The 19,692-nt window shown below is 43.9% G+C and overlaps 1 protein-coding gene across 1 annotated transcript in view; it reads right to left on the minus strand.

Annotated features, from left to right (window-relative positions):
• Positions 1 to 18,975, minus strand: part of NDFIP1 (Nedd4 family interacting protein 1) — a 65,343-nt gene extending 46,368 nt beyond the window's left edge. The window contains exon 1 of the mRNA XM_082255917.1: positions 18,788 to 18,975. Coding sequence (XP_082112043.1) covers positions 18,788 to 18,820 — 33 coding nt within the window. The 5' untranslated portion in view covers positions 18,821 to 18,975. The remainder of the gene's footprint in view (positions 1 to 18,787) is intronic.
• Positions 18,976 to 19,692: the final 717 nt, after the last annotated feature.

Genomic DNA, 19,692 nt, shown 5'->3' on the forward strand with positions numbered 1-19,692 from the left:
CCCAGGATTGGAGGCATCCCTGCATTCAGCTGCGGACAGGAAACTGACTGTCTGCACCTGGGGCTGGTTATATGTCCTTAACCACACGTAATCACTATGTGTGACTGCATGCTGACAACTTTGGAGCATCTCAGCCTGTCATCGATTTGTATAGGTTGAATGGTCACAGCCGAATATAAATACAAGGTCTTATCCATCACAGAATTACCCTGGTCTGAGCAGTGTATGGGGAGGGTGCAGCCCTACTGGGAGAGAGGATGGCCAAAAAGTTAGAGGTGGTTTAAACTAAGTGATGGGGGGGGGGTACAGATGTAGAGCAAGGTTCCGCGTCCATATTGGGGGCATTAGTGGTAGGGTGACCAGGAATCCAAAACACAATGTAAGTTGACAAATCCAAATTGCAGCCTCGTAGCATCTAACATGGATATAGTATGCGACCGGACAAAATTTTTGTATTGAGGTTTGTGTACCAATGCTAGAAGCCTGGCTAACAAAATGGGAGAACTGGAGCTGCTAATGTACGAGGAGGATTTCGATTTTGTTGGAATTTCAGAGACTTGGCTTGACAGCTCTCATAATTGCCTGGCAACCATTCCGGTGGTATTCCCTTTATCGCAGAGATAGGGAGTGTAAAAAAGGGGGAGGGTTATGCCTGTATATCATAAATGATGTGCAAGTGAATATGAGGAACGATATCACTAACGGAGCTATGAAAGAGGTGGAATCCTTATGGGTAGAGCTTCAAAGGGAGGAAACTATGGGGAAAGTATTACTGGGTGTATGCTATAGGCCCCCTAACCAGAGGGAGGAGGTGGAGGCAGACCTCCTATCACAGCTTGGTATGGCGGCAAGGATGGAAAATGTCATTATAATGGGGGATTTTAATTATCCAGATATAGACTGGGCAGAAGGAACCATGCATTCGTCCAAGGCTCGCCATTTTCAAAATATTTTGTAGACAATTTCATGGATCAGATCATGAACGCACCAAGCAACAATGCGTTACTATACCTACTGATTACGAATAATACAGATCTGATCAAGGATGTAGAAATACGGGGAAACTTAGGAAACAGTGACCACAGGTCAGTTAGTTTCAGTATAAATCACAGAAATGGGAAACACAAGGGTAATACAAGGACACTGAATTTCAAAAGAGCTAACTTTCCATAACTGTGCCCTTTGCTAGATGATATTAAATAGAATAGAATCCTAAGAAAAAAAAAGAACACTGAGGAAAAATGGGAGTGCTTTAAGAACATACTAAATACAGTAAAGGTATTGGCCAGTGAATTCCAACATGGAATAGGTTTAAAAGAGCTAAAATAAACCCTCGGTGGCTAAACTTGAATGTACAAATGCATATAAAAACAAAAGAAAAGGCCTTCAAAAAATACGAGGCTGAGGAGTCATTGTCAACATTCCAACATTTCAAAGACTGCAAAGAAATGTAAGAGTGCAATCAAGGCGGCAAGGATAGAACACAAAAGGCACATTGCGGAAGAGAGTAAAAAAAAAAAAAAAAAAAAAACACCCCAAGAAATTCTTTAAGTATATAAATAGTAAGAAAGTGAGGCCAGAACATATTGGCCCCATAAAGGATGATGAAGGGAATTTGGCTACAAAGGACAGAGAGAAGGCAAAGGTTCTGAATAAATTCTTCTCCTCAGTATTCACAAAAGAAAAGGGGGGATTCAAACACCTAGACTATAACGTTAAGGTTAATAACACATCACAGGAAACATCCTCATGGTTAACAGTAGAGCCAGAAATAGACTTAAAAAACTTAATATAAATAAGTCCCTGGGACCAAATGGCTTACACCCGAGGGTCCCTAAGGAACTCACCCAGGCGATAGCCAGACTATTGTTCCTAATGGGGGCCAGAAAAAAAAAAAAAGTTAGAAGACTTTACTACCTCTTTAGGTTTGTAGAAGGGGGGAGGGGGGTGTTGCAGTGGTGCAAAGTTATTTTATTATTTGAAGATCTTAAGTACATGCTTCCTGGGTGCCTAAAGCTGTTTACCTCCTAAATACTTGTTTTCCACAGCTGACATATATATATACACTATTATTTGGTTCAACAAATTTAAAACCAAAGTAATAAATATAAAGCACACATGCCATAAAAATATGCATAGAAGCACAAAACGAGTGATTATCTGTTAACTTGATTTCCGGGAGGGAGAGAGAGACTCCTCCCACCTAGCACAGGAACATAAATCCACATTACTATAAAAGCATGCACTATTCCAGGGCCCCTCAGTAAAAAACCAATAACTGAACACCTGATTCTTTCCTAGACCCCGAGTAAAGCACAAAAAGTTGGGTACAGTCCTCCAATCTTTGGACCATTCAATATAGCACAGTAAGCATCTTCTTATGTTGTAAATCTTCCTCTTTTGGATTTTTTGCGTGTTCAAAAAAAAGAAGGGATCAAAATCTCCTGTGACCTGTGGAAGTTTGAGGAAACTTTAGGGAAACAACCTGGATCCAGAGACAAAATTATATTATCTAGTAAAAGAGAGCAGAAGGCTCTGCTAGCTACTGACATACAGCAGCTTGCAGCTCACTTACTCCACTGGCCAAAACTAAGGCGATACATAGTACGGTCTTGTAAGTTTGTATCTTCAATTACCTTTCTTCCAGTGCCTCAAAGGGTTGTTTCATAAAGCTCTTTAGTACTATGAAAAAAATCCAAGGAGAAACCTTCTTTTGCTGAGGAGCTCTCCTCCTTCAGAGTGCTTTGATGAATAGGTTTACTAACCGAAAGTCTAGGAAATCTGACATTGCTGCCATCTGAACCTTTAAAGTGTTGGGCACGAGCCCCAAGTCTGAACTGTCCTGTCACAAATCAAGAACTGCCGAAGTAATAGCCCCAGAAATCTTGACCTTCTCTTTTCACCAGGCACAGAATTTCTTCCAAATTTTGGCCTGAATTATGTTTGGTAATTTCTGTCAATGAAAAACAGTCCACATGAGGGTGACATTATTTCCCTTGTATCAGTAGATCCCCCCCCCCACCGAAAGCCTGCAAGGATCTGCCATTGACATTTTTTGGAGAGTCACTAACCAAGACCTTTTCGTCCATGCTAAGGCTATGAGAATTACCTTCACCTCAGAAGATTTGATCTTCTGCAAGACTTTGGGAATGAGCCTGCATACAAGAGCTTTCCTGCCCAAGGATGGAGGAATGCATCCAGCCCTTGATTCCCTGTGCAAAAAAAGAATTTCTCCACCTTCTTGTTCTTTGAGGAAGAAAAAAGGTCTGCCTATGGGTGGCCCCATTTTTGAATGATCATAGTAAACACTTCTTGATTCAGATTGCATTCTGTGTGGAAGATTTGTTCTCTGCTCAGGATGCCTGCAAGCGTGTTTAACTCCCCCTTGAGATGTAATGCTGCTAGAGAAAGAATGTTTACTTCCACCCCAGAGAATATTAGCTCTGCAAATTCCATGAGGATTTCTGAGCGTGTGCTTCCTTGTTTGTTTATATAAGAAACCGCGGCAACGTTGTCTGAGAAAATCAATACATGACTTCCCTTTATTACGGATGGATGCAAAGGCGTGCAGGGCTTCCCAGTTAGCTCTTAACTTTCTTACATTTGATGAGGGCCTGGCCCACCTATGCTCCCATTTCCCTTGGGCTACCTGATGGTTCATGTGGGCTCCCATCCCCACACACTCGCATCCCTTGTCATTTTTATTGGGCTTTCCTGCGTCCAGGCCCACCCCAATGCCAGATTCTTCTCCTGTAGCCACCACTGTAAAGACTCCTTCACCTGACCAGGCAACTCCGCTAGGTTGCTCAGTGACTGTTGATGACTGTCCCAGTCAGCATGAACTTCTGAAGTGATCTCATGTGAGACTGAGCCCATGGAACTGCTGGAATTGCTGCTGCCATTATGCCTAAAGCCCGGTACACACAATGAGATTATCGGGCAAATGATCATCCTCCTTTTTACCAAAATTCTCGTACGACAGAATAAAAATTCGGAAGTGATGTAATGGGTTGTAATGTATTTGTATTGCATTTTCGAACAACAACTGTACTGATTAAACGAAAATTGTGCGATCTGGTATCGTACAAAAAAAAAAAAAAGTTTTGTGCATGTCCGATCGTATAATATCAGATAAGCTGTCATGATCGACTCTCAAAGGCTGGCAAAAATTAGTTCATTGAATTGATTATTAAATCCTAAGGTACCTCATCCCTAGTCAGAATAGAGAGAGTATCAAAAAATGGGGCGTAGGTTGGGATTTTAAAGGGTACCGTTCTATAACCAATAACAAAGAATGTGTATGCGAAGTTTGTCTAAAAAGTTGTAATTTTATTACTCACATAAATTTCCCAACATAGGGACAAACAATAGTGGACAATACTGTTACAAGACAATATGAAAACATCATCATGGTAACAACATAAATTGATAAAATATCATAATAAGGTCAAATCCTTGAATATGTGGGATGTGGATATGCCAGAGCCAGTGTGTATCTCTCTAATCGATCCGAACTCCACTACCCGACATGTTTCGCGGTATGTACCACTTCCTCAGGGGTACAAGGGATAGAGCTTAGTGATAAGCAACTAAATAAAATGACAAGAATAGGTACAGTTTTTACTTTTGCACAGATGTAAACAGTGGCATATATTCTGAATACTAGGCATTGTAGTCTCCTACTGTAAGTAGAGACCATTCGGGGCCTGGTGCATAGGTTTGCCTGTGAGGTCCCACGGGCTGGCATGTGATGTACAGAGGTTCATGGTGTATGAATTGCACCGTGCCCCTTTGTCTACACGGATGGACCCCCTTCCATTAGCGCCATCTCCATCTACAGCCTTGTTGTCTTCTGGCGTCTCAGGTTGCGCAGCAACCGGAAGAAGGGCGGACCTCTGTGTCTCTGACAGCTGCGCATCGCGTCTATCGACGCGCGTGCGCAGTTGTACATCTGACTCCGTGACGTCACCATGGCGCGCGTCGCCTACGGATGACCAAGGAGTTGAGGATACATATAAGACAGGCACGGAACGCCATTCTTGTGCAGACGATGGAGCTTCGACACATGGACCAATAACGGTAACGTTATAGAACGGTACCCTTTAAAATCCCAACCTACGCCCCATTTTTTGATACTCTCTTGACTCTCAAAGGCTGCGTACTAACGATCAGATTATCATACGATCACTTCAAAAGCGGCATTTTTTGTACGATTTTCTGTTCGTGTGTACGGGCTTTACAGCATCATTATCTCTTTGATCAAGGTCTTGAGGCTTAGAACTGTCTTGGGAGGATTCTACTATTAGTGAATCGCTTTTTTTCTTCTAGAAAGATTTTTGCCTCCAGATAGTTTACTATGTAGCCTAGGAATGTGACCCTCTGCATAGGTTGCAAGTTTGACTTTTCTGAGTTTATAATCCACCCCAGATTCTTAAGATGAGCCAGGGTGACCTTTAAGCATTTTTCCAGCTCTGTTGCTGACTCCGCGAACAAGAGCAAGTCGTTCAGATATTATTTGGATTCCCACTAGTCGTAAGGTCTGTAAAGCTTCGGCTAGTACCTTTGTGAAGATTTTTGGTGCAGCTGCCAACCCAAATGCCAGAGCGTTGAATTGAAAGCAGACAGTTTGGCTTGGACCCATACTGCAAACCTGAGGGAAATTCTTGAACATTCCCTGATGGGTATGTGTATATATGTGTCCTTTAAGTCAACAGTAGGCCATGAACACTCCCCGAGATAGAAGTTTTCATCTTGAATTTTTTGCATTTAACCATCTTGTTGACCATCCTTAGGGTGAGTATTAACATGTATTTTCCTGACTGTTTCCTTCTCAGGAAGATAGGAGAATAGAAAATGCCACGTTATTATTTCTGTGATAGGGGAGATATGACTCCTTGGTTCACCATCTCTTGGAGCAAATCTGTCATTGCCGGCGCCATGACGGCATTCTTGGGTAACTGGGTCACAAAAAATGCTTGGGGTGGTTTTTGATTGAGCTCTATCCTGTAAACCATGCTGAATAGCTCTAAAATGCGAGCATTGTTTGTAGTTGCTTGCTATTGGGGTAGGAAGGCACTCAGCCTCCCTTCTACCCACCATGGGAAGACATTGACTTTTCTTTTTAGGCTGTGGGGGATTAAAGCGGAGTTCCGGGCACAAAATTCAATTTCTAATAATTACTGCATTGTATTCCTTACTCTCCGCTGAGTCAGAATTGGATATTCCCATAGTTTTTTTTTTTTCACTTACCTGTTTACAGAGGTTTGTATACTCACCTTTCAAAGGACTTCCTCCCTCCTGTGCCTCGGCTCTCCTCGTCACTTACTGCCGCAATGCGTCCTGGGAGCTCTTCCTCGGCCCTCCCATGATGCACTTTGCAGTCACATGGGCGGCCGACCACTGTTCTCATTTCTTGACTCACAGGCCTACGCCCACTGGAATCAGGAAGAAGGGAAGACATTTCCCCACAACGGACTCGGCAATCCACAACAAAGATGGCGCCGCACATCAGAAATTATATAAAGTAAGATTTTATTCTTGCAAACTCATTATTTCACCATTCTAACCAGGATTAGCGGATGTATCGATGTGTAAGGGTGATTGTTAGGGGGAGATTGAAAAAAAAAAAAACGATTCTGTGCCCGGAACTCCGCTTTAAATAAAAATGTTTGTATTGCCAGGGTCTTTTCTGATCTTGCTTTTCAGGATCTTTTTAGTCCGTCTTCCTGAAAGAACAAAATCCTTTTTTGCTCGGTTGTTTTCTGGGCACTGGAAAGCTCTTCTGTCTATCTGTTGATCTTTCTATTACTAAATCCAGATATTCACTGAACACCAAGCTCCCCTTAAACAATAGTGAACACAGTTTGATGAGGTGTCACCTGCCCAGGTTTTTATTCAGATAGCTCTTCTTGCCTGGTTGATAAGGGCTGTACACCTAGCTGGGAATCGAATGGCTTCAAATGAAGCATGTGCGATGTAAGACACAAGCCTTGTTGAGAATTAGAAGGGCATCTGTGAGCTCTTCCTTAGGGGTATCATTTTCCACCAATATCTGCAGTAGTTTTAACCAGAGGTCAAGGGTTCTGGCAATGCAGGTTAAAGCAATGGTTGGTTGATAACTCGCTGCCCCTGCATCCCATGCCTTCTTCAAAAAACCCTCTGCCTTCCTAACGATAGGGATCCTGCATCGTCAAAGGATAAATCTGCATCCAGAGCGAAGCATCCTCTTTCTTAAATGGGAACCTCATTTTGAGAATTTTGGGGGAGAAAAACTATTTTTGTAATCCTGCGTAAAGCTTATCGTGGATGGACAATTCCTTACTCTTCTTTTCTTCCAGCTCTAAAGTGTCATAAATTAATTTAAAAAGAGTTTCACTTTCACCTGGAGGAAACAGGAATTTTTTCACGTCTCTCGTTTTTCCCCATTTGAGTTTGCCCTCTTCTGAGCTAGAGTCCCCACTTGAGCTATCTTCCAAGTCCTCTGGCCCCCCAAATTACATACAGTATATACTCACTGTTTATTTCCATGTATGCATACATGGAATGTTTTGCACCATGTTTGCACTAACAAAATGCAATACCTGCTAGAACTCGTACCATGCACTATCACTAAAAGCCTTGCTAATCCAAAAAATGAAAAAAAAAAAAAAAAAAAAAAAAAAAAAAAAATAATATATATATATATATATATATATATATATATATATATATATATATATATATATATATATATACTGTATATATGGTATGTGTTCTTCAAATTTTTTCATTGTGCTCCACCCAGCTAGTTTTACTCGCTATCAGCTGCTCAAGCAACTCTATATCCTGGTATAAGCTTATTTTTCTGTTTTACATGCTCAATAATTTGGCGGGAGGAATTTAGCTGTCACGTACAACAAAATGGTACTTCTAGGTTTGGTGGTTATGTTTGTGGAATACATGCACCCAACAAAAAATTATGGTGAGGTCACTGGACCAAATAAATAAGCTGCTAAAAACCTGGCTCAAAATTCCATTTCAGATATTTATGCCCATGTAAACTACAGATGAATTTTAAAAACACCAAATTTATGATTTTAAACTTTTAGTCCACCTTTTGGAAAACAAATAATCAATGCATTGGTTTAAAAAATAAAAAAAAGTGCACTTATTAATTTGTTCCCTTTGCAACCTGCAGAGAATTTCAACCGTGGTCAGTTGATTGTGGGTGCAATACACAGGCTCCTAAAGTCTCTTATTCAGGGGAGTACGGAGGCATGAACCAATATGTGGCTGGAGGAATGAATCCATGCACTACAAGTGTGGCGACATTACTGCACCTGTGCTCCATTGATATCTACAAGTCCCTCTGCTATGTAGCAGGACCTGTAGTCCTTTCCATGCACACACATTGGCACTCAATCCAAAAGAATGCAGAGGGCTGTGTAGAGTAGAACCCCATGTGGGAGGGGGCAGTTTGAGGGTGGAGGGGCTGAGGAATGTGATCAGGTTAAACCTAAAGCCCCACAACAAAAAATTACAGGTGCTGCTCAAGGTTCTCAAGGTCCTCTTGCATAACAAACCACTAGGAGTGCCGACAAAGACAGAACTTGTACAAGCTTAAAACATCCAGTAGGGAAAGAAAGTCCTAAAAGTCACACATCACAGCAAAACCCTGTGAGAAGGTTTATGTCACCCTCAGCTCAGGCTCCAACCAGGCCACGGGGGGCGAAATTAATTGGGGAGTGGCTTGGTTGGAGCCCAGGCTGAGGATCCCATATATTTTCTAACATGGTTTTGCTGTGATCTGCATGTTAAAGCCTACTCATGGATAGTATGAAACATGGTCACAAAAGGTGGACTATGCCTTTAAGTCTTTATTTAAAGTGATTGTTACCCTAAAAAAATAAAAAAATGGAGATCCTGTTTTCTCTTAGCAGGGTAAACAGCACATTGCTTGTGCTGTCTAACCTGCCCCTCTGAAAACTGTAAAAAACCTGATTACCGTGGTCTGCCTGCGTGCCTCCGTCATCCGCAGCTTTCTTCTCTGCTCTCTTCCATCCCCTCCCTGTCAGCTCGGGAGCCTGTGTATCTCTCTCCTCCAACCCCCCCCCCCCCCCCCGCTGCTGTTAATAAAAAGAAGTACAATGTCACTGCCAGCCCCTCTCTTTCAAGCTCCCAGCCTGCACTGTATAAGTGTTTGTAAGAAACAAAGGCTCTAAATACATTTTTTGTGAAGTAGCTTCAGGCCGGTCACGTGACTCCCGGCCACTCTGAAAACACAATCCAGGGCTACAGCCAAAGGAGCCGAGCAGCAGCTCGCTGGTCACGTGACTCCCAGCTGACATCAGAGGAAGAGCTAAGCTCCTCCTGCTGTAGCCCTGAATAGTAATAGCAGAGCATCTGGGAGTCACGTGACCGCCCTGAAGACACTTCTCAAAAAGGTATTTAGAGCCTTTGTTTCTTGCAAACACTTATACAGTGCATGATGGTAGCTTGAAAGAAAGGGGCTGGCAGCGAAGCAAAATTTAGGGTTACAACATGTAACCGCAAACAAGAAGCATTCTGTCTCTAATTTGTTTTCCAGGGGCACTAATAATGAATCATATGAATTTACCAAGTAATAAAAAGTTTAATGCAGTCTACCCACAAATAATAATCCTATAGACAGCATCATCTCCAGACATTTTATCATCCTTCTTTGTCCCACAGACAGTTTCCCATTTCATCTAAAAACAACTGCATTGGGTGACATCCAATGGCTAAGGGCTCGATAGGCAAACGTGTCAATGCTAATATTGTATCCATCATTAAAAGTCAAACCACTTACAAGGAAGACAACAGGCACGAATCTGTACATCCAGCTGAAGTCACACATATTAATCTTCTGACAGATGAAGCAAACTGGTATATGTTTCAATCTACTAAAATCTACTGAAAATTATAATACCAGTCTTGAGTGGACAAATTCTGTAAAGCCTATAAAATGAAAGCATACATGTGAGTAGCATCATATTGCTAATCAGTATGTTGTACGTGCATAAACATCAAATATCCTATTTTCCAGTATCAGCAACACGATCGCTTCTCGTAGCATAGAGGCCACAGAAGTGAGAATTGCTTCAATTAATTTCTGTAGCAAGAAAGAAGAGAACTATCCCTTTCTCACCCCTTGCTCCCCTCCCAGCTCACTGTAACAAGTAAGCTATGGGAGTGACCAGGTGATTCCTCCAGAATGACAATGCTAAGACCAGACACTGGAGCAGGAGAAGGGGCATTGTGTGCAAGGGCTCAAGCACAAATGTGGTAAGGAGGTAGTAAAAGCAGGCGGTTGAGCCATGGTTGTGCCATCCCTCCCAACAGCCAACCTAAATAAGGGCATGAAGCTGCTCAGGGATATACACATACTATGGCTGCAATGCTTTGCTGCACGGCTGCTACAAAAATTAAATCACGTTGCAGGCGGTACCACCGCCAAATGTGACCTATTCAAGTGTACGGGGCTGAGACGCAACTGCCCTGCAACCATGTGGTTGTAGAAGCTTTTTTAGGGTTGAAACAAGCAGTGAGAGGTGACATGTCTGCTGCACATGAGAATGAGCCCTAGTAGTAAAGGGATGCTATCCAGCAGGCATAGACTAACATGGGGGGGGGGGGGGTCATAGAGCAACAGTGGTGGGAAGTGTGTACTGTCTTTGTATGAGAGAAGGTGTGTGCACAGCTGTGAAAGTATAGGGAAAGGGAGGGTGCAGGGGCAGTTTTGAAGGTGGGAGGCACTTTATGCAGGCCTGAGGTGAGAGATGGGCCTCCAGGCATGGCAGTGGTAATGAATAAGCATTGGTGGGAGAAGGGGTGAGTTGTAAAGGATGCAGTGGTAAGTCACAGCTAAATAGTAGCCCCCGCTCAACCTGAAAGGTCTGGTGCAAGGGTGCGGTGCTCGGGAGGCTCCTGACAGCCACAATAGCAATCTGAATTTGAGAATCAGCACAGCTAGTGCAGGGTTTCCCAACCAGGGTTCCCACTGACACCAATGATCTTTTTAGTTATCTCTAAGTGGGGAACTCTTCCCAATGACCACAAGTGTAATAAACATTCTTCCCATTGATCATCACACTAATGGATCATGTATTGAGTATATTGTAATTTTTAGCAGGGGTTCCCTGAGACTGGAAAGTTATTTAAAGAGTTGCACTGCATTGAAAAGGTTAAGAAAGGTTGAGAAAGGCTGCGCTAGTGGGATCACAATACTCCTTTAACACAGGATTAAAGTGGTTGAAAAATCCTTACATATACCCAGTAAAGTGGCTGGCCTCAGGTGATACACAAAGATGAAAGAAATCCTCGTAGCTGTCTGTCTTCAGTCTTCTCTTCTCTTCATCTGTTCAAAGTGCTGAATTTATAAGCCTGTGTCAGAGTTCAGAAAAAAGGGGGTGGAGAGCTGAAAGTGAGGAGAGTCCCTCCCTGATCACCATTTTTTTCTTGGTGTCAGGAAAATTGTCAGAAGTGCCTCATGAAGATAGCAGAGGAAGGAAGCAGCAGACAGAAATGACACTTCCTGCTTTTCATTGAGACAAGTACAAACTATAGATGGAAATGCTTTGTTCATATTTCATGTCTGAGCTTTACAACCACTTTACAAACCAAGCATCCTTTCTTGCTTCAAGGAAGGACACTTGTTTTTTTTAATCCTGTGTAAAAAATAAAGAATTGTGATCATACTAGCATGCACTGGTCTACAACACAGAAAAGATATACCGGTGCTCAAATCCCAATAGCTTGTTCATGTATTTGAACTAGCAGGTGCTAAAGGGGTGTGACCACATATTAACAATACAAATTCTGGATAGACCCTCTGCACACTGCTACACCCTTTCCAGCAAGCTATGCAATGAAAAAAAGGGATATTTAGTTCACATATATTGCAATACATTTTTAAGCTGACCAACTGCGTCAAAGTAATCCCTCTTCTGGCCAGTCCTACACTGCCTTGCTACGGTGGACACCATGCCAACATGGAGCATAAAGACCCAAGGTGGGGGAGAGCAACTAGGTTCAGATCTGGCCCCTGACCTGCGTTACAACAGAGAAAAGATATACCTGTGCTCAAATCCTAATAGCTTGTTCATGTATTTGAACTTTCAGGTGCTATTTATGTGAACTAAATATCTCTGTTTTTCATTGCATTGTTTGCTGGAAAGGGTGTAGCAGCATACAGAGGTCCATCCAGAATCTGTTGTGTTAACTACTTCTGGACCAGAAGATTTTCCCCCTTAACCACTTTACCGCTGCTCACTGAGCTGCTACTGCGGCACAGTGGCTCGATAACGTCTGACGACGTAGACCTACGTCGCCAGACATTCCCCTCTCTCGGCAGCGCGCGTATTCAGTCACAGCGGGAGTCGGGCCAGGGGAGGAGCAGCGGTGATCACCGCAGCTCTTCCCCTATCGTCGGGGAATCGAGTGTGGAGATCCGCCTGCTTGTGTAAACAAAGCCGGCGGATCTCCTAAGTGACAGGCAGGGTCAGATTGCAGGGTTCAGCATAGCTGAACCTGCGATCTGTCCCTGTGTCACTCAGTCACCTCCCCCCACACATGTTAGTAAGCACCAGGCATACATTAACCCCTCCCTCTCCAATAAAAATTAACCCCTTCCCTGCCAGTGTCATTTTTACAGTAACAGTGCATATGTATAGCACTGATTACTGTAGTAATGTCACTGGTACCCCCAAAATTGTCAAAAATGTCAGCCAAGGGTCCGATCTGTCCGCTGCAATGTCGCAGTCCCGCAAAAAAAAAAAAAAAAAAAACGCAGATCGCCGCCATTGCTCGTTAAAAAAAAAAAAAAACACCAAAAATGACAGAAATCTTTCCCTTAGTTAGTAAACGCAATAACTTTTGCGCAAACCAATCAAAATACGCTTATTGCAATTTTTTTACCAAAAATATGTAGCAGAAAACAAATTGGCCTAAAATGATAAAAAATTTTGATTTTTACATTTTTTGGGGGGAGGAATTTCATATAAAAAAATGTGAAAAATATTGTTATTTTTTCAAAATTTCAAAATAATTTTTTTTGTTTATAGCGCAAAAAGTAAAAATCGCACAGGTGATCAAATACCACCAAAAGAAAGCTCTGTTTGTGGGAAAAAAAGGACGTAAATTTCGTTTGGGTACGGCGTTGCATGACTGCGCAATTGTCAGTTAAAGTCGCACAGTGTCGAATCGCAAAAAGTGGCCCAGACGTAAGACAGCAAAATCCTCCGGTGGTAAAGTGGTTAATGACCAGCCCATTTTTTGCAATTCTGCACAGCGTTACTTTACCGGACAATTGCGCAGTCGTGCAACGCTGTACCCAAATAAAATTGATTTTTTTTTTTCCTACAAAAAATTTTTATTTTTTGCGCTATGAACAAAAAAAAAAAAAAAAAAAAAAGAGTGACAATTTTGAAAAAAAAAAAAAAAAACAATATTTTTTACTTTCTGCTATACAACATTCCCAATAAAAAATTTTTTAGGCCAATTGGTATTCTGCTACATATTTTTGGTAAAAAAAAAACAATAAGCGTATTTTGATTGGTTTACACAAAAATTATCACATCTACAAACTAGGGGAAAGATTTATGTCATTTTTATTAATTTTTTTTTTTTTTTTTTTACTAGTAATGGCGACGATCAGCGATTTTTAGTGGACTGCGACATTGCAGCAAAAAGATCGGACCCCTAACTGACATTTTTTTAACACTCTTGGGGGGACCAGTGACATTACTACAGTAATCACTGCTAAAAATATGCACTGTTACTGTAAATGACACTGGCAGGGAAGGGGTTAACCCAGGGGCGATCAAAGAGTTAAGTGTGAGCCTAGGGGGTATTTTCAAACTGCAGGGGGGATGGGCTTGTAATATCAACACAAGACCTGTGTTCCTAAGAGTCGGTTCACGCTATGGCGATACGACTTCGGGGGCGACTAGTGAAGTCGCCGTGCACCGCGACTTCGGCGCGACTTGCACGGACTTCACATAATGGAAGTCAGTGCAAGTCGCTCCGACTTCGGTCAAAAGTAGTGCAGGATCCTTTTTCTAAGTGGCTCCTATTAGAACGGTTCCCATAGCACAGAATGGAGCACGACTTGTCAAGCGACCTAGTCACCTGACAAGTCCCGGTAGTGTGAACCAGCAGTAAATAGGAGGATCACAGGGGCTCTGTGTTGAAAGCAAAGAAAACAAAGGTCTGCTGTGTTTACAACAGCAGACCGCCATTCTCTCTTCATGGGGAGAGATCACGGGTGCCCAGCGGCAATCGCGGCCGCTGGCCCCACGCCTCAGCTTCCCCGCTGGCGAGTTGGCGCCTACAGAGTCGCTCCCTCGAACCTGCCGCCATAAAACTGTGGAGGCTGGTTGGCAAGTGGTTAATATGTGGTCACACCCCTTTGGCACCTGATAGTTCAAATACATGAACAAGCTATTAGGATTTGAGCACAGGTATATCTTTTCTCTGTTGTAACGCAGGTCAGTGACCAGATCTGAACCTAGTTGCTCTCCCCCACCTTGGGTCTTTATGCCCCATGTTGGCATGGTGTCCACCATAGCAAGGCATTGTAGGACTAGCCAGAAGAAGGATTACTTTGATGCAGTTGGTCAGCCTAAACAATAAATGTGAACTAAATATCCCTGTTTTTCATTGCATAGCTTGCTGGAAAGGGTGTAGCAGTGTGCAAAGGATCCATCCAGAATTTGTTGTGCTGGTCTTCAACTTCATATTGTAATAGTGAGTACAGGAATGGGTGAGAAGGTAGAGAAGCAGTACAGCTTACTCAGGTAGTATATGGTGGTTGGGGGTTGGGGGATCAGATACAGTGCATGGTGACCAAAATGTTGCTACACATGCAATCTGTTCAAGTGGGGGGGGGGGGGGGGGCGGATGTAGTGGACATCTGAGAAAAATAACATTTTATTAAAAAGATTAAGGGCTCTTTCACACGGGCGTTCCGTATGTCCGTTTTTCATCCCATCCGTTTGCGGATGAAAAACGGACATAATGTATCTCTATGTAAATACGGATGTCATCGGATGATCATCCTCTGACATCCGTTTTTTGTCAGTTCAGTTCAGTTCAGTTTTTTTGAACGGAGGAGAACCCTATTTTTTCTTCCTTTCAAAAAACGGAACGGAAGCAAAAACGGATGTCAGTGGTGTCATCCGCAGACATCCGTATTTACATAGATATGCATTATGTCAGTTTTTCATCCGCAAACGGATGGGATGAAAAACGGACATACGGACCGGATGACACAAGTGTCATCCGTGTCCGTTACAAAAAAAAAAAAAAAGGACCTGATCGGGCAAAAAAAAAAGGAACGCCCGTGTGAAAGAGCCCTAAATCAGAGGTCTAGTGTCTGATCTTTCTCTTTTCTGTTTGAATGCTGAATAAGGAGTTGAACCGCTATCCATAGCTGTAATAACAGCTGTCTGAGACACCAGCCAACATGAAGCAATACTGCAAAGAAAATCTTGTGCTGCACACAAAAACCACTCCGGGGAACTGGATGAATCTGCTTACTTCAAGCATTCTCAGCAGAATTTTTAGAAACCCTCATTCTTTATATATGCAACAACAAAGTTAAAATCATGTGACACAAACCAGGGAATCCGCAGGAAAAGATGAACAAGGTCTCAGATGCTTTGGACGAAGGGGAAAACTTCTGCAATAAAGAGCCAACCTTACCAACAAATCATTTACATAAACGATTCCATCTGCTAAAAGTGAAAGTCCATTTTTTAATTAAAGTAAACCCTCCTCTACAACTTGTACCTATAGGTAAGCTTACCCGGAAGAAGGGCGACAGAACATGTCGCCCATGGACAGGTAAGCGGTCGGCACTTCGGGGGCTTTGTTCTTAGGTAAGTATTTCATAATGAGCTAGTATGCGATCTATATTAGCTCATTATGTGTTTTTCTTTCAGGTGTTCGTTTAAAAAAAAATAAAAAAAAAAAACGGAGGTTTACAACCTCTTTAAAAAAAAAAACAAACCTTATTGCACAGAGCAGGTAAGTATAGCATGTTTTTTATCAAAAAAGAAAAAAAAAAAAAAAAAGGGTTTACAATCACTTCAAACAAGCCCTTTGGGTATTCGGAGAGTTGCGAGTGGCAATAGCTGGCAGCGGGAGATATCCCCATTAACACTGCTTAAGCCTAGTACACAAAGGCCGCATGTCAGACGGCATTGGCTGGTTCAATAGAAACCAGGGGGGACTGTCCCCCTGTCAGAACACAATATAACAGCAGGGGAGATCGCTGTACTAATGTCAGATAGTTAGTACAGTAGCTACCCCTGAACAGTCAGTTTTTTTTGTTTAGTCCGCTGGGTTGGACGAAAAAGAAAAAGCTACTAGTGTGTACTAGGCCTGAGGCTCCATTCACCCCGTGGTGTCCCGGATCGTCACGATCCCGAATCACAGGAAATCGCGGGACGCCCGTGCAATCCCCGTCACTTCCAATGGCAGCCCAAAAGCAGCGCAATTTTGCCACAATTGTTGCCCGACGAATCGTGGTAAAATCGAGCAAACAGAATCGTAGGATGCCCGTCACCCAAAAGAAATCCTTCTTTTGGGCAACGGGTGTCCCGCTATTCTGTTTGCGCGATTTACCCGCGATTCGTCCTGCAACAATTGCGGCAAAATCGCACCGTGTTTTGGGGTGCCTTTGGAAGTGACGGGAATCGATTTGCTGTGATTCGGGATCGCGAGCAGAATCGGGGCGATTCTGCCTGTGATCCGGGACCCCAAGATGTGGACAGAGCCTTAAAGTAGAGGGGGAATCAAGCAATTCTGCCTTTCTGTACACTGAGCCATGCACACGCAGCTTAGCCTACCTCATCCCTTTAAAAAAACTGTACACAAGCTCCACTTGTTTTCATCCTCCCCATCTCTACTGCCACATTTGGCACTTTTTTTTTGGTGCGGGGGGACCTGGTTTTGACAGGTACCTGCTCCCACTTCCAGCCATGGCGATCTGAGCCAGAAGTTGGGCCCCACCCTCCTACCCCCGCAGTCTTCTGGGACACATCACAGGTCCCAGAAGACTACAGGACCATTCACAAGGCGCAGCACCACTCACACATGAGCAGTAGGAAACCTGCTGTGAAGCTGCACTTCACTTCCTGTTTCCCTTACTTGCTATGCCGGCACCTGCACCCAAAGCCTATTGAAGAATCGGTTAAGGTGAGGACATCGCTGGATTCCTGGACAGGTAAGTGCCGGTTCACATCTATGCGACTTTGTCAGCTGACATCCTGCTTGATTTCATTGCAGCTTGCTTGGGACTTCATTAGCAGAAGTCAATGCAAGTTGGGATGAAATCGCCCCCAAAGTAGTGCAGGAACCTTTTTCTGAGTCGCACCGATTAGAACAGTTCTACTGCCATTAATAGGAAGCTGATCCTAGAGCAGAAAAACTCCCCAAAAACGCCCCAAAACGCCTTAGGCTACATTCACATGTGGGCGTAGCTAATTGTGGGCAGAATCACCGCGATTCTGCCCGCGATCCGGAAATCATTGCAAATCGTGGGACACCTGTGCGTTGCCTGTGATTTGCAATGGCACCCCAAACAGCAGGCAGAAATCGCGGCAACATCGCGCAAACAAAATCACCCAAAAAAGGTACAAGAGCTTCTTTGGGGCGTCATGCGACCCGCGATTTTGTTTGCGCGATGGTACCGCGAGTCGGCAGGTGGAAATCGCTGCAACATCGCACAGCGTTTGGGGTGCCATTGCAAATCAACTGCAATGCACAGGCGTCCCGTGATTTGCAATGATTTCCGGATCGCCGGCAGAATCGCGGTGATTCTGCCGCGGTCCGCTACGCTAACATGTGAACGTAGCCTAAAGAAAATAATTATAAATGCAATGCCCGGGGGGGGCGGTGAAGCTTCTGTATCATGTAGCTGTTGTGATTTGCTGACACAGCAGTCACATGATTGGAGCCATTTTCACTGGCTTCCAATCAGAAGCCCTAACCAGCAGCTGTTTGGGACAGATCGGTCAGTGCGCTGGGGGCATTTTTATCACACGCCGCTGTGGATGCCCATGTGTGGGAGTGATGTCATCATGGCTCAGCCAACCAAGAAGTGGAATAGTCAGAACCCAGACTGGGTGGTGGCTGGGCATTAAGGCTCACTTTTCTTGCAGCTGGAAATACGCATTTGGCAAGAGATAAACTGAAAAGTGAGCTGTACTTTACCCTCTTCTATTACACTCCACAAAACACTGCGGATTTCTGACCATCCACACTGTATACAAGACCATATGATAATCATCTACAAGACATGTGCCTTGGTCTATATTTGTAACCTTATTTTGTCAGGGTGTGTGTGTCTAAGGATTTCCATACAGGACCAATCTCCTCCAATAGAGGGAACTGGTATGGCTGATAACAGACAGGCCCCTAATCTGTGTACACTGATTATTAATATCACTCCAATGGAACACTCATTAATAAGACCCATTCTAAAACCACTGATCCTGAAGCTAAATACACACTGTATTCAGCCCTGCTCCTAATTTCCATATAGATCCATATGGTTCTGATAACAATGTCCCCCCACGCTCCAAGCCTGGTCAATAATGTGTTAAATTTTCATGTCACACGGGAAGAACCGTCCACATGTCCCCGCTATGTCACTCCGGGGAGAGCCCAGGCTGGCCTCCGATTGCTGTTCCGGGTGTAGAGCTTCACAATAACAACACTGAGGCCTACTGCACACAGCTCATCCCCGGCCTCGCCTACAAGGCTTCCCCCGCCCGCCTCCTACCTGCTGGTATCTGCTGCCACTCTGCTCAGACATGTCTGCACCAGGAACCTGGACACGGCTGGATGGAGGAACCCGGCCCACTCAGGACACCAAGGTGGCCGCGACAGCTGCAGGAAACGGAGCCTGTGAATGATACACAGAGATGGCTAATGCTTTCCTATGGAGGGGGTGGGGGGAGGAGGGAGCACAGCCAGGAGGAGGCTGACACTCACTGCAACAACTCAATACGCTGTACTGAGGGCTGAGGCCAGCAGTCTGTACTGTATACTGAGTTACCGACACCACTTCTCTATACACAGCACTGAGGGCTGACACTCCTCTACACATAGGAGGCCCAGACACTATACTGTACACTGACACCACTTCTCTATACACAGCACTGAGAGCTGACACTTCTCTACACATAGGAGGCCCAGACACTGTACTGTACACTGACACCACTTCTCTATACACAGCACTGAGGGCTGACACTCCTCTACACATAGGAGGCCCAGACACTGTACTGTACACTGACACCAATTCTCTATACACAGCACTGAGAGCTGACACTCCTCTACACATAGGAGGCCCAAACACTGTACTGTACACTGACACCACTTCTCTATACACAGCACTGAGAGCTGACACTCCTCTACACATAGCAGGCCCAGACACTGTACTGTACACTGACACCAATTCTCTATACACAGCACTGAGAGCTGACACTCCTCTACACATAGGAGGCCCAAACACTGTACTGTATACTGACACCACTTCTCTATACACAGCACTGAGGGCTGACACTCCTCTACACATAGGAGGCCCAGACACTGTACTGTACACTGACACCACTTCTCTATACACAGCACTGAGAGCTGACACTCCTCTACACATAGCAGGCCCAGACACTGTACTGTACACTGACA

Source organism: Pelophylax lessonae (assembly GCF_965119305.1).
Source record: "Pelophylax lessonae genome assembly, chromosome: 4".
Taxonomy (NCBI): domain Eukaryota; kingdom Metazoa; phylum Chordata; class Amphibia; order Anura; family Ranidae; genus Pelophylax; species Pelophylax lessonae.